The following is a 12,954-nucleotide window of genomic DNA, read 5'->3' on the forward strand; positions in this document are numbered from 1 at the left end:
GGGAAGCCCTTATTGAGGAGTAATTATATCAGATTAGACTCATCTATTTTAAGTGCAGATTTGAGGAGTTCTGACAATGTAGGCGGCTGTGTGACCACCAGCACAATCAGGACACAGACCGTTCTTATCACACTGGAAAGTGCCCTGAGCCCTCGGCACCACTGTGTGCTGCGTCTGAGAAACACCTTTTTCTATCCTGGCTTCATCTCCACAGGATGCTCCCCTTCTCAAGGGTTTGTGCCTGGATCTCTCTTTCCTCCGCCCACAGCACTTCTTACTTTCCTAACATGTCAGGCGGCGCGTGCCAACATTTCCTTCCTTCCCTTTCTCCAAAACACCATGAGGCCTGCTCCCCTCTCCTTAGAATATTCCCGTTCAGTAGTTCTTTCCTTCTTCCCCCACACTCAGTGTCCAAAGGCATCCCTCTCTAGGCGTCTCTGTGATCTTTATGGAATCAAAGACGTGGCACTGTTAAAAGGCAGTTCAGAATTTAAGTTCAACAGTTCAACTAGCGATGCTGTGCACAGCGTAACTGAGCCCTGCTATGATCCTCTTCAGCCCTAAAAGGAAAAGTGCGATATTGCAACTGTGACTGAGGGCGCTCATCAGTGAAGAGCACTATTCCTCCAGGCTCCTCTAGATACATGTCCCTCACCCGAATGTATACACTAGCATTTGCTTTTTGAATGTGCAATTTTCCACTGTAGAAATTCAAAGCTCACAAGTTTATGGAGAGTTGGCTCTGAGTCAAAGCGTGTGATGATGAATGTGCAAGCTGGGAATTAGCAAAGTATGGAATTAGGAGCGGGGGGCCATCGCCAAGGCAACCCTGGGGTTACTCAGCTGGCAGAGGAAGGCCAGACTTGGGAACACGTAGACAAGCGGCAGTAAATTAGCTTAACTACTTGCAGTAAAACCAGCTTCTGACAAGTCACATTCACTCGGAGAATCATTTAAGGGAAGACTGGAAATGAAATTCCAGCTCAACAACAACTATGATTGATTCCTCAAGATCAGGAAACCAAGTCACAATCAAAACCATTCGGGCCAGAGACCAGATACAGTAAAATATGGCCACGCAAAAGTGCAGGCCCCAAAGATGAAGCTGACTCAACGTCCCCAACATGACCTCCTTGAGGACTCAGACCCGTGGACGAGGTCATATGCGAATGGAGAAACCCCTCCCACCTTCACATTAAGATGGCTCTTCAGAAGCTGGCAGACTTTTCCTGGAGAAGGGCCAGATGGTGAATATCTGAGATTTGGGGCTAAGTAAGGTCTGTCGCCTAGTTTAACCCTTTCAAAAACATACCCAACTTCCCGAGTGGTCCACTGGTTAAGAATCCTCCGCCTGCCAATGCAGGGGACATGGTTCAAACCCTGGTCCAGGAAGACTCCACCTGCCGGGAAGACACTAAGCCAGTGCCCGGCAACTACTAAGCCCGCACTGCAACTGACTAGCCCGGCGTGTCCAGAGCCCGTGCTCGGCAACGAGAAGCCACTGCGGGGGAAGCCGGCACGTCTCACCTGGAGAGGAGCCCCGCTCACCACAGCAGAGAAAGCCCTCGCTGCAGACGGATCCAGCTCAGCCAGAATTTCTTCTTTAAAAAAATATTCTTAGATTGTGGGCTGCATAAAGACCAAGCCCTGCTTTATACCGAATTTCCAGAGCCAGATCCCAGTGCAGAGGGCCCTCCGGCTTCCCGCCAGTTCTCTGCAGCAGCAGCAGCCACTGGGCTAGCCGATGCCCCTGCCATTCCAAGAAGACTATGAATGAGGGCCTCACTCCAGCAGGGGCGAATGCCAGGGAAACTCCCAGGGCCGTGGGCAAGCGGTGCGAAGGCGGAGAACGGACAAGGCTAGAATGGGTGTGGTTCAAGTCTCTGAAATCACAAAGGGCACGGAAAGATGACCTAGTTCACATTCTAACACCCCGAACGAGGAGGCAACATATCCGCCCTTCCAAACTCTGGCGCCTGCTTTTGACTCACACGGATCACACCTTGAAGCTGGAAAGATGTCCTCTGCTTGGTGGCGGTGGTTCAGTGGCTAAGTCGTGTCTGACTCTCTTCAACCCCATGGATTGCAGCCTGCCAGGCTCCTCCGTCCATCGGATTCTCCAGGCAAGAATACTCGGGTGGGTTGCCATCTCCTTCTCAAGGGTATCTTCCCCACCCAGGGATCGAACCAGCGACTCCTGCATTGCAGGTGGATTATTTACCATGAGCCACCAGAGAAGCCTGTCCTTTGCTTGAAATTAAATATGTAGACGTAATGTGGCTCTGTCCTCCACAGGCTGAAAACAGACTGTCCAGAAGGCTTAGAAACATTCATGGACACAGACCTGGGCTGTATCATTAGGAGAGTCAGGGAAGCAGGAGGGCTTTGCCTTCTCGGGACACTCTGCTTAAAGTCACTGCTGGGAAGCGTGGGGCGACCCTGCTGAGGTGAACCGGGTCCCTACGAGCTATCTGTTCCTAGGTGGTCAGTTCTGATGCTGCCTCGCAGGACATGGCCAGAGAATTCACTTTCTCTTCGTAACGCTTCACATTCCAGCAATTCTTAGAAGCAAGGGGCTTGCCACACGTGTTAGTTTCCCGCTAGCGGGAGAAAAAAGCACGTTAGTCACCACTATCCCCAGCTTCTCGGGTCCCTGGCCTGGAACGGCGGGACTTCTCTTGGTGAAAGGATACAGCTGGGCCACAGGAAATTAAGCTTGTAGCTCCCCAAATGTGACATCGGTTGTGTGCCAAAGATAATCGTCTTATAAACGTCCCCAAGGACATCTTCGGCTTGAAATCCCTTTACTGAAAAATAAATGGAATTAAAATCCATGCATTCCATGAGGGCAGAGATTTCGGGTTTTTTTTTTTTTTCCCCCTGCCTTATTCACGTATATTTTTTTCAGAGTAAAAACAACTCCTGTTTATATACCACATACATATTTGAAGTGCTTGGCACGTAGTAAGCTCTGAGTAAGTGAACGAAATTGTTGGTAAAACTTTGAAACTGGTAAATGACTTTACAGAAAAGAATCTGGCTTGGCAGGAGAGAAGCTGCAGATGGTACAGCTGATTACCTTTTTATCCTCCAAATAATAAGCAATAAACAAACAAATAAGCAAAAAAAAAAAAAAAAAAAAGGCAAACAGACTGCACAGAGACCTTGGTTCTCCAGATAGTCAGCCATGGCCTGAATCCGCAGCTCCTTTAACGCACTGAAGTGGCGTGGGTCCCATCACGCAGGAGGATAGTTAAATGTGCAGAAGCTGTATGGCTGACGCTTAAACTGCCAACTGAAAGGCAAAGTACCACTTGAGAAGACGGGGTGCTCGAGAAGAAAGAGCACTTGCTTTTTCCGGGTGCACCCACCTCCCAGCTTCACTTAGAAAAGAGGAAGTGAAGTGAATATAGAAAGTCAGGCATTGACAACTCTGGGGACAGTGAGTAGCACCTAGACCTGGTCCCAAAGGACACCGGTGACTGCAAGGCCTCTCGTGGTCAGTTCACTGGTCCGTTGTTTCCTATCGTTTTGTCCTGATCCGTAGAGAATGAGTGAAAAGTGAGACAGAACCTTGCCTGGGCCAGCATCCTCCACTACGGCTCCTCCCCACCCCGGACACCTGCTCAAGCTACATAACACGGTGTAGGAGGGAGGGAGATCCCCTTTAAAGCTGTGACCCAGCACCGCTTCCAAACCAGCGTCCACGGGGCATCACGCCAGGTGGAACTGCGCACATCCTCTGCAGCTATTAGTTAAAGTAACAAGCTCATGGAGTGAGCTAGGCCTGCCCGAGTCAGCTCCCATAACACGTCTGCAACTGAAGTGAAGCAGGTCAGGGTGGGAACTCATGCAAACAATGGCAGCATCTCAGAGGGGCAAGCAATCCGGTTTCTAGAAGGCCAAAAAAAAAAAAAAAAAAAAAAAGGCTAGAAAAGGAGACATACTCTGATAGCAACAGAGTTCTGGAAAGACCTAAAAGACAGATCACATTTCTTTGCTTACTGGTAACATTAACATTCGTCCACTCGTGCGCATGCAGACAATCCACGTGGACTGTCCAGGCGGAGGATGAGCCTCTGAGGCTACAGTCGCGGATGAGAGTACAGTCGACTCAGGGGCTTCATAAGCTAACCATCCAGCGGGAGCAAGAGGCTCCCTCCAACACATCTGCGGTTCCGGCGGCTTGGCACGAAGCCACGCTCACCTGTCCCTGCTCTGTTCTTTGACACTAGGACCCTGTCCCCCGCTGTGTTCTTCGACACTGGGACCGCCTCCTCCTTACGGTAAGAATACGGATGGTCGTCAGAAAGAGACAATGCTCTTTCCAACAGTTACTCAGAGCCGCCCTGGGAGCGGGTCCTGAGCCATGCTGGCCATAGGATGGGAGGCAGAAGGCAGAGACCAGAACTGGGCTGAGGACCTGACTGCTGGTCTCGGCCAATAAGTCCCTTCATGACCCTGGACAGACAGCAGACTTCTACGCGCCTCTAAAACGGAGGTAGCTATGCCTCCCGCCTGCTTTTATAGTTACATGAATTGAGAACATCGTGTAGTCAGGTAGGAGGGAGGAAGCAAAAATACTTTTTGTAGTTTTCCCAAGGCACTAGATTTCTGGGCTAGCCTACATTTGGAAAAGCATCTAAAAACAACTGACGTGTGACTGCTGTATAAACACCTTCAGGGTTCTTGGCTACGGTCTGAATTTGCTCTTTCAAAAATTTTGACTGTCAAGTTCGAAACTCATCAGGTGTCCACAGAGCACTCAGTACGTGCACTCAGGACGCAGGAGGAGGGGACACACAAGCAGTGGGCCTGAGGGGCGGCGTCCGTCGAGGGCTTCCTGCGTGCCCTGGTTCTTTCCGTCGCCCCTGTAACCCTGTCATTCCTGTTCTAACACAGTCCTCATGCATTCCAAGGAGAAAAGTGAAACAGAGACCGAGGAACGTTCAAGGTTATAGAACAAGCGGTAGAGCCTGAGTTCAAACCGGGGCACGGGGTTTTTATCCTATGCATGTTTGACACAAAGCCCTGTGTAGGATCAGGGGCTTGGCAGAGAGGATATTCTCCAGCCTTGCCTCCAATGGAGCCTTAGCTAGAGTCCTGGGCTCTCTGTCTGGTATTGCTGCTCTAATTAGGCGACCGCCTTGCTCTCCAATTTCCAAGTAAACACATTTGCAGAAATACCATGTTAACGTCCACAGTCTAACAGGATTTGGCGATGCTACTGCACTATCTTGAAGTGGGAGTTTCTGCATCCCAGTGTCATATTTCCCACGGGAACGTGACCCTAATGAGACACCACTGGCGGGACAGAGAGCTGAGGCCCCCACTGGAGGTCTGTGAACCACAAAGCTGAGGATCAGAGCTAATGCAACTTAAACACAAACACTTCTGTTTAAAAAAAAAAAAAAAATCACTTACAAACAACCAAGTCCATAAAGCCACTCCTAGCTGCTTCTAATCTCTTCCCCCATCACTGATAATCTAAACTACACAACTTTGAACTCAGTCATGTACACTGTATATTGGTTACAGTTACAGTCCTTGGTCGAAAAACCAATTCTGAAAAACTTGACCAGAGGCTGCTTACGTGTTTTCTAGGACTATTTTAAGCACATATTAGATGCTCAAATCCGAAATCGGCTCATGTATCCAAAGTGTTAACTAGCATGCTTATTGGATACAGACTCAAGTTCATGTCTTAATGTTTCCCACACTCAAATGTATTTTCTGATTTTAAAAAAGGCTTTAACATGTCGTTTTGCTGATGAGACCCAATGGTTCAGCTGTAAAAATGATCCACCTGCCAATGCAGGAGACCCAGGTTTGAGCCCTGTTCCAGGAAGATCCCCTGGAGAAGGTAAAGGCAACCGACTCCGGTATTCTTGCCTGGGAAATCCTGTGGACAGAGAGCCTGGAGGGCTACGGAGCGAAGAGTCAGACATGACTTAGCAATTAAATAACAAAAAGTAAACCCAAACATTTTGTTTAAAAATTACATGGTTTGGGAGCAGGAAGAAAACTAATAGCCACAAGAGGGTAAATACCATAACTTTATGTGCTTGGGTAGAATAAATTTAGAGCCTAGATAAGTCACACAAACCGTGAAATCTTAACTGCTGGTAAAAGATATGCTCTGCCGTATGTCAGATTATAACACCGAGCGAACGTGTCCTTTAAGCTGCCAAAGGCATTCATTCAGAATTTCATCAACTTCAGGGACTTGGCTCAAAGCACAATGGGGTAGAGTCTCTAGAGACAGAGAATGCGATTAAGATGAAAGAAATCCTACAAGGAAGGAAAGCTCTCCGTGCATGAACCAATTCTGTGTATAATGATAATATAAAGCCAATTTTTTGAGACAGATCAAGGGCAACGGTAACTCAGAAAACCACTGTGGTCACGGCGGATGCTGGAATTACCAACTGCTTGCGTTTGTATCTATTTAAATTTCTAGTCTTCCTTACTTAGATCTCAGATCTGGAAGTTCAGGCTCATCTGTAGACACCTCCAGGATGACTTCAAAGCCCAGGCTTTGAAGTCAGACGTGTGTTAACTTTGTGACTCTGGGCAAGTGGACTAAAGCCCAGAGCTTCAGTTCCCTCTGTAAAACAGACACCCACATGCTACAGAGTGGCTTTGAACATTAGAGCTACATGTACATAAAGTGCAGAGGACTGTGCGGAACATACAGTAAGTCCTCCAGCTGTCATTTAATAGAAGGTTAAAGTGGAAAGATGCTGCTTAGGTGAAACCATGGAAAACAGCTGTATGCAGGTAGTGGTGGGGTCCAGGACAAATATTATTCCCACCCCATCATTCTCTTTCCCATATTATGATACTTAAGTCTCCATATACTTTCAGGAGTAATGGTAGATCAGATTTATAACTCACATCTACAATATTTGTTTACTTATTTAATATTAAACTCATCCTCCATGCCAATGAGTTTTCAAAAGTCAGTGTTTAAAAAATAATCACTTTCTACAATTCAGGAATGACTTCTGGGACTCATTCTCTTGCGCAAAAATCCTTTCACAAGAGACTTCTGTTAAAACTGAGATTCTATGCAGCCAGACACACTTCCCTCAGCTTAATTAAGGGTCACCCAACAGTTAACGAGTCCAGCTTCCCGGAAGGCTGGCTCTGTCTCTGGTTTTATGTCAGTGTGGTAGAAGGGCTAACTACCCGCTCAACTGCGGAGGCCTCTGAGCTCCTGAGGACCTGCCCAAATGGGTCTGCACCGTGACACTCGTTGAGACACTGGTTTCCATGGCAGCCCTTCAAGCCTTAATGCACATCTCATTAACATGCAAGTTCTGGATCAGGAGGGCTGGGCAGGGCCCCAAGACAATATGAGCTCCCGGATGACGCCAATTTCCAGACCACACCAGGAGGAGCAAGGGTCTCCAGGGCCAAGTCGACAGGATTCACAAACCAATCGGTACACAGCGTCCCTCCGTCCTCGGGGTCCAGGGACAGCAGCTTCCAGCTGACTGTCTCCAGGGAGTTACTGAATGATGGAGGTTGTGCGAAGTCAGCAAAGTACACTTAGAACTCCGAGAGGAAAGCCAGAGAGACAATATTCACAGGGACCATTTTCTCCAGCTGAAAACACCTCCCATCCCTCCAAGCTCTTTTCTCCTAGGAAGATATCCTTTTTGTTAGCTCTCACAGGTTGTTTGAGTAGCCGTTAATGAAAACACATCAAGACACTGCTCATGTCTCCTGTAAGAGTCTCAGTGTAGGAAAAAACACTGCACTGTTTTCCAAAGTTTGGGGGGTTGGGGGGGGGGTGCTGTGGAAATGACAGTAACAGCGTAACAAATGAAATCAGCTTAGAAGGCTAATCAGGCGCTCACGGTTTCTGAAAATTGGACATGCATTCTGTAACTGTCATTGACTTATGGGCAGTCTTGACTTTCAGGGACCAAATAATGAGCAAACCATCTCAGGGACACATTCCATGTTAAATCAAGGTTTTATGCTGTAGTGATGGGGGGAAATGCATCCTAAGAAACAGTGTGGATGAAATCCAGGGCTGGAGCCAGGCAGAATCCTGAAGCCGCCACCACCAGCTCAGGTCCCCGGCTGGGTAGACCTTGCTTACCTGTTAACTTCTCCAAGACTTTACCTGCCAACTGAACCACACTCCAGTCTTCCCTACTAATTCACATTTCTGTTTAGTGTTGACCGCCCACGGCTCAGAGAATCCCTTCCCAAGGATTCACAGGACTGTTGGCTCCCTGAACTGATCACTGTCATTCTGTTGCCAGCAGATTTCTAAAGTGTGGTCTGTGACGTAGCTGGCGGTGCTTTTTCACCAGCCCTGAAACCATCCACACCTGGGCCTTAGAGTGTGTGCAGCTTTTTGCAGCTGAGACCATGGGGAGTCATCTGCTACCACATCATTAGGGCAACTTCCTTCTCTTTCAAACTCACTTTTGAGGAGTACCCTGTTATCCTGTACTGCCCAGGGTTGATTCTGGCACCTAGACAGTACAGGAATCGCGGAGATAGAATCTGCTGGGAGTGTGTGATCCCTGGACCTCGAACACTATACCTTTAAAACGCAGGCAACTCACAAGTCTTTGTGGGTGCGTGCCTCCTTCTGGTGAAGGCACGGGGACACTGCCCGTGGTCCCCTATGGTGACAACGAACCGCTCCTCACGTTCAGAGAGCTGCACGCAGGGAACACTGACTTCCCTCAGAACTGCCTGGGGCAGTTTTCCAATCAGACGCCCTGGCTCTCGTCACATTTGCTTTTAACAAGCACCCAGGTGATCTGCGGACCAAATTTTCAGGAAGATGGATCCTCTTCCGTGACTCAACCATCTTGACGCTTTTGGTTTTTACGGAACAACCTTATCCACCGCCCGCCCAGAGGCCGTGACAAAGTTACACTCTGTCCCGGCAGAAGGTCAACAGAGAGCTAGGGACTAAGGATTTCCTTGTTGACTTTATGTTCAAAACAAAACGCAATCGGAACCACTTATCTTGGCTACGCCTCGCTATGCCGCACCGCTTACCCCACTGTCCCATCCCCTTTCTTCATGAAACTGGCAACCTTTCCTCCAACCACCACGCCAGCATCTCGGGGAGCGGTAAACCACCGCCTTCGGGTTCTGAGAGCAGAAACTCCAGGTGCGGACACTCAGTTGCCCGTGGTTGCTCCGGCTCAGAAACCACACACACAAGGGGAAAGAAAAAGTTTGCACCAGAGAGGACAGAGCACCCCACCGGTGGCCGCGGTCCCCGAGCGCGTCTCCAGGCCCCTCCTGCGGGCGCCGCCTCCCGGACCAGCCCGGTCAGCCGAGCCCCGGGGCTTACCTGAAGCACGTAGTGAGCTCCCCCGAAGGCTTCAGACACGGATACTTGGTCGTGGCGATGTTGTTTTCCGAGCAGATTTCTCTGAAAAAGTTAGGGGAACTTGGTTGGCCGCTCCGTGCGAGAGTGGCCGGCAATGCGCGCCGGTCATCCGCGTTCCGCGCGCCGAGGCGGCGCCGGTCCCCGAGCGCGGACGCGGGGAGGACCCCGAGGTCCGGGCCGGCGAGGGTCCCACGCAGCGAACCGGCCCCCAAGAGAAAGAAGAAGTACAGAAGCGGGACACTGACGGCGGCAGGAGGGCGGCGCGCGGTGTCACCGAGCCCCGAGCCCCGGACGCGGGAGCCCGGGGTGTGCGCGCGGAGAGGCGCCTACCCCGGAGTCTACGAAGCTGTTTCCTTAACCCAGGATGGGTGAGCGCCGGGGGAAGCCGAGAGCGCGCGGGGCACCGGCGGGGTGGGATGGGGAGAGGGTACCGCCTGCGCCCGGGAGCCGGGAGCGCACGCAGCAGGGACCCGCAGCGCGAACCTGTCGCCGTCGCCCGGCTCCTCGCGGTAGCTCCACGCGTGTCCTAGCGCCAGGAGCAGCAGCAGCGGACCCAGGCTCCTGCCCAGCCGGCCCCTCGCCGCCCCTGCCCGGCTCGGAGGCGGCGGCACCATCGGGGACGCTCGCGGCTTCTTGGCGGCGCTGGCCGCCTCTCCAGCCCTGCGCCCGGCTCCTCCGCGCGCGCCGCCGCCTGCCTGTCCCCGGCGGGGGGCGCCCGAGGCCGGGGGCTTCGGAGCCACCTGCGCGCCGCGCAGGGCTGCGGGGCTCGGGGCTGGGGCGCAGCGGCGCCAGCCGGGCAGCGGGGCTGGGACGCGGGGCCCGCGGGGTCCGGGCGGTGTCGCTTCCGAGGCTCACGCCGGACAAACGGACGCGCTCCGCTCGGCTCTGGGCGGCGCCCTCCCCGCCGGCCCCTTCCTCCGCTGGGCGCCGCGCGCGGCGTGCGGAGCGCGGGCGGCCGCTGGCATTTTACCCCGGGGTCGCAGAGCCGGGGCGGGGGAGGAGGCGGGGGGCAGAGGGCTTAACACGCCTCCTTCCCGCGGTGGGCTGGCTTCCAAGGACGCGGGTCAGGCCCGTGTTTTCCTCCCGCCCATCGAGCGTCTACACTGCCCGCCGCCCCGCCCCCGCGCCCCATCTCCTTCGTAGAAGGGAGGACGCAGGAGGTGAAGGCGGCCCAGCCTGAAACCAGAGAGTGTCTGTTTCCAGTCCCTTAGCCCTCCGGTCAAACAAGTAACGAGCTCTGGTCAGCCCTTTCCGAGGACTGTGAAACAGATTACCAGCCCAAGTTCGATGCATAAAGCAGGGCACTCAAAGCCGGTGCTCTGGGACAACCGAGGGGGATGGGGTGTGGTGGGAGGGGGCTCAGGATGGGGGACACATGTACACCGTGGCTGGTTCATGTCGATGTGTGGCAAAACCACCACGACACTGTAAGTAATTAGCCTCCAATTAAATAAATTAATTTTAAAAACCCTCTTGCTTTAATGCTGTTTCCACACCATGCACACAGGCGAAAGCTGGAAACTCCTGGAAGATCAGGGGAGACACTGAAGGGGCCGGTTCATCAGGGGCCTGCGGCCGGCTGGTTAACGCAGGGCTAAGAGGTCTCCTGAAACCCCCGGGCTGCGGGGCCTTTAATCAGGTCAGCTGGTGTTCCCACGTGTAACTGGTAGGCCTTTGCATCTTCACACTTGGTTGCCCATTCGGCGTTTCCGTGCCTGCCTGTTAAAGAGTAACTCCTGACAAACGTGCCCCGCTGAGCGAGCCCCAGTGGTCGCTGCCCAGAAACGAGGTTGTGATGTCCAGCCTCTAACAAACCCATGGTTTCTGCAGCTTTCCCGTGGAGGAGAAAAGACAGCTTGATCACAGGTTACTAAGGTTCTCATGGGTTAGGTGCAGGCGTTTTGATTCAAAATATTCTGGGCCACTGAGAATCACCCTATGTGTCTGACATCTTTCAAAGCAGTGGTATCCTCATTGTCCTGTAGAATGTTTTTATATTTTCCAAAGGTTTTTCACATTTATGACTTTATTTGATCCCATATCCCTTGAAACTAGGAGTCCGACTTCAGTGAGGTGGGGTGTTTGTTTTTTTTTTTTTTCCCTGTAAAACTTACACAGGCATGGCAGGGTACAAATCAGACTTGATTTGAATCAAACAAAAGAAGTGAATTTTCACATGGTCAGGAGACACTTCAGGAACTTTTAAAACCTGACGGTGACCATCAAAAGTCAGAAAGAAAGAAACAAAGTGGATTCAAACCCAGGATGCCTGGCTCCCAAGGTCAGTAACTTTGGCAAGTGACCTTTCTGAAACTTAGTTTTCTCATCTGTAAAATGGAGAAAACTCCCTATAAGCGTTTAAGAGTAATGAAGAAGGTGATGCGTATGATACCTTTTCCCAGTGGCTGGTGTATATATTGAGCGCTCAGTAGACATTAACTTATCATTTTGAGCCTAAATGATTATATTACACAGGATTTTCAGTTTTAACTTTTTAACTTTCTGCTTTTAGATAAATAGGAGTTTATTTCACAACAGCTGTTTGAGTTCCTAAAGAGATACCCCTCTAAGCACGTGAAAAAGAAACACACCTTAGAGGCTGTAAAATTTGTGTCACTTTAGAGGCCATTCTTAGGAGGGTCTATTTTTATTTTCTTAGCTGTTACTCTGTTTTTACGTCTGGCTGTCTTTTTTCTCCTCTTTACTCATTTGCTTTTCTACTGTTGAAATTGTGGATGTTGGTTCTACAGGTCATTAGTTACCTCGTTAAATAGTTAATAAGCCATATATGGGGACAGGGAGCTTTCCCGAGACAGAAATTCAAGCTGTAGATGATAAAAGCAAAATCAAATCTGTTGATTTGGGAGTCGAGGAGCTGACTTTGAGGCCTCCTTGTTTTCAGCCCCGCCACCGAGCCCAGATGAGAATGAGGTTTCTGAAGATGTGCTGCGGTCAGGTTTGCCTGGGGAGGAAACCCTGAGGCTGGGTGGCCAGAGGGCATGTCTGGAAGAGCGGAGCTGGGGCAGAGACCTTCTGAAAACCTTTGCCTCGAGACCTGGTATTTAAACCCACTGGCAGCTACGGACCGCACAAGGCATTTCTTGGGGGGCTGGGCTGGAAAGCACAGCAGAGTGGAAAGTGATGTGGATGTCATGGACGCATGCCGGTCCCCTGAAAAGTTAAACACGCCTGTTAAAGACAAAACCTGCGTTAGCTAAGGCTGCAGCCTGCATGGGAGACGTCAGACTGCAGCTGAGTGTGGCAGGGACCTCCGGGGGCTTGGGCTTTTCTCTCCTGATACCCTAACTCATCTCCCCCACTGATGTGCCCCATTCCCTCACTTCTGAAACACGGGCTGAGAGGACGCACCTCCTGCCTCTGTCATGGGAGTGTTATAAAGATTAATGATGCGGACCTCTGTGCTCCTGGAGGGAGGCTCTGTACAATTGTTAACTTTTCAGCATACCGCTGTCCGTGATGGTTTCCATATAGACCTGTCAGCTTCCCTGAAACACAGCAGAGAGTGGATAGTTATACAAGTTACCGTGTCCTAGGGATGTGGGGCTATGCCAAGGGAAGTT

At 51.1% G+C, this 12,954-nt stretch overlaps 1 protein-coding gene across 3 annotated transcripts in view; it reads right to left on the reverse strand.

Annotated features, from left to right (window-relative positions):
• The window catches only part of CCBE1 (collagen and calcium binding EGF domains 1), a 237,695-nt gene extending 227,382 nt beyond the window's left edge, over positions 1-10,313 (reverse strand). For 2 of the 3 annotated variants that reach the window (XM_015103800.4, XM_042239137.2), the window contains exons 1-2: positions 9,857-10,313; positions 9,335-9,415 (exon numbers count right to left, since the gene is read on the reverse strand). In XM_015103800.4, the coding sequence (XP_014959286.3) occupies positions 9,335-9,415; positions 9,857-9,987 (212 nt within the window). In that variant the 5' untranslated portion in view covers positions 9,988-10,313. The remainder of the gene's footprint in view (positions 1-9,334; positions 9,416-9,856) is intronic. The other variant, XM_042239138.2, reaches the window with a different exon arrangement.
• Positions 10,314-12,954: the final 2,641 nt, after the last annotated feature.

Source organism: Ovis aries, chromosome 23, assembly GCF_016772045.2.
Source record: "Ovis aries strain OAR_USU_Benz2616 breed Rambouillet chromosome 23, ARS-UI_Ramb_v3.0, whole genome shotgun sequence".
NCBI lineage: Eukaryota > Metazoa > Chordata > Mammalia > Artiodactyla > Bovidae > Ovis > Ovis aries.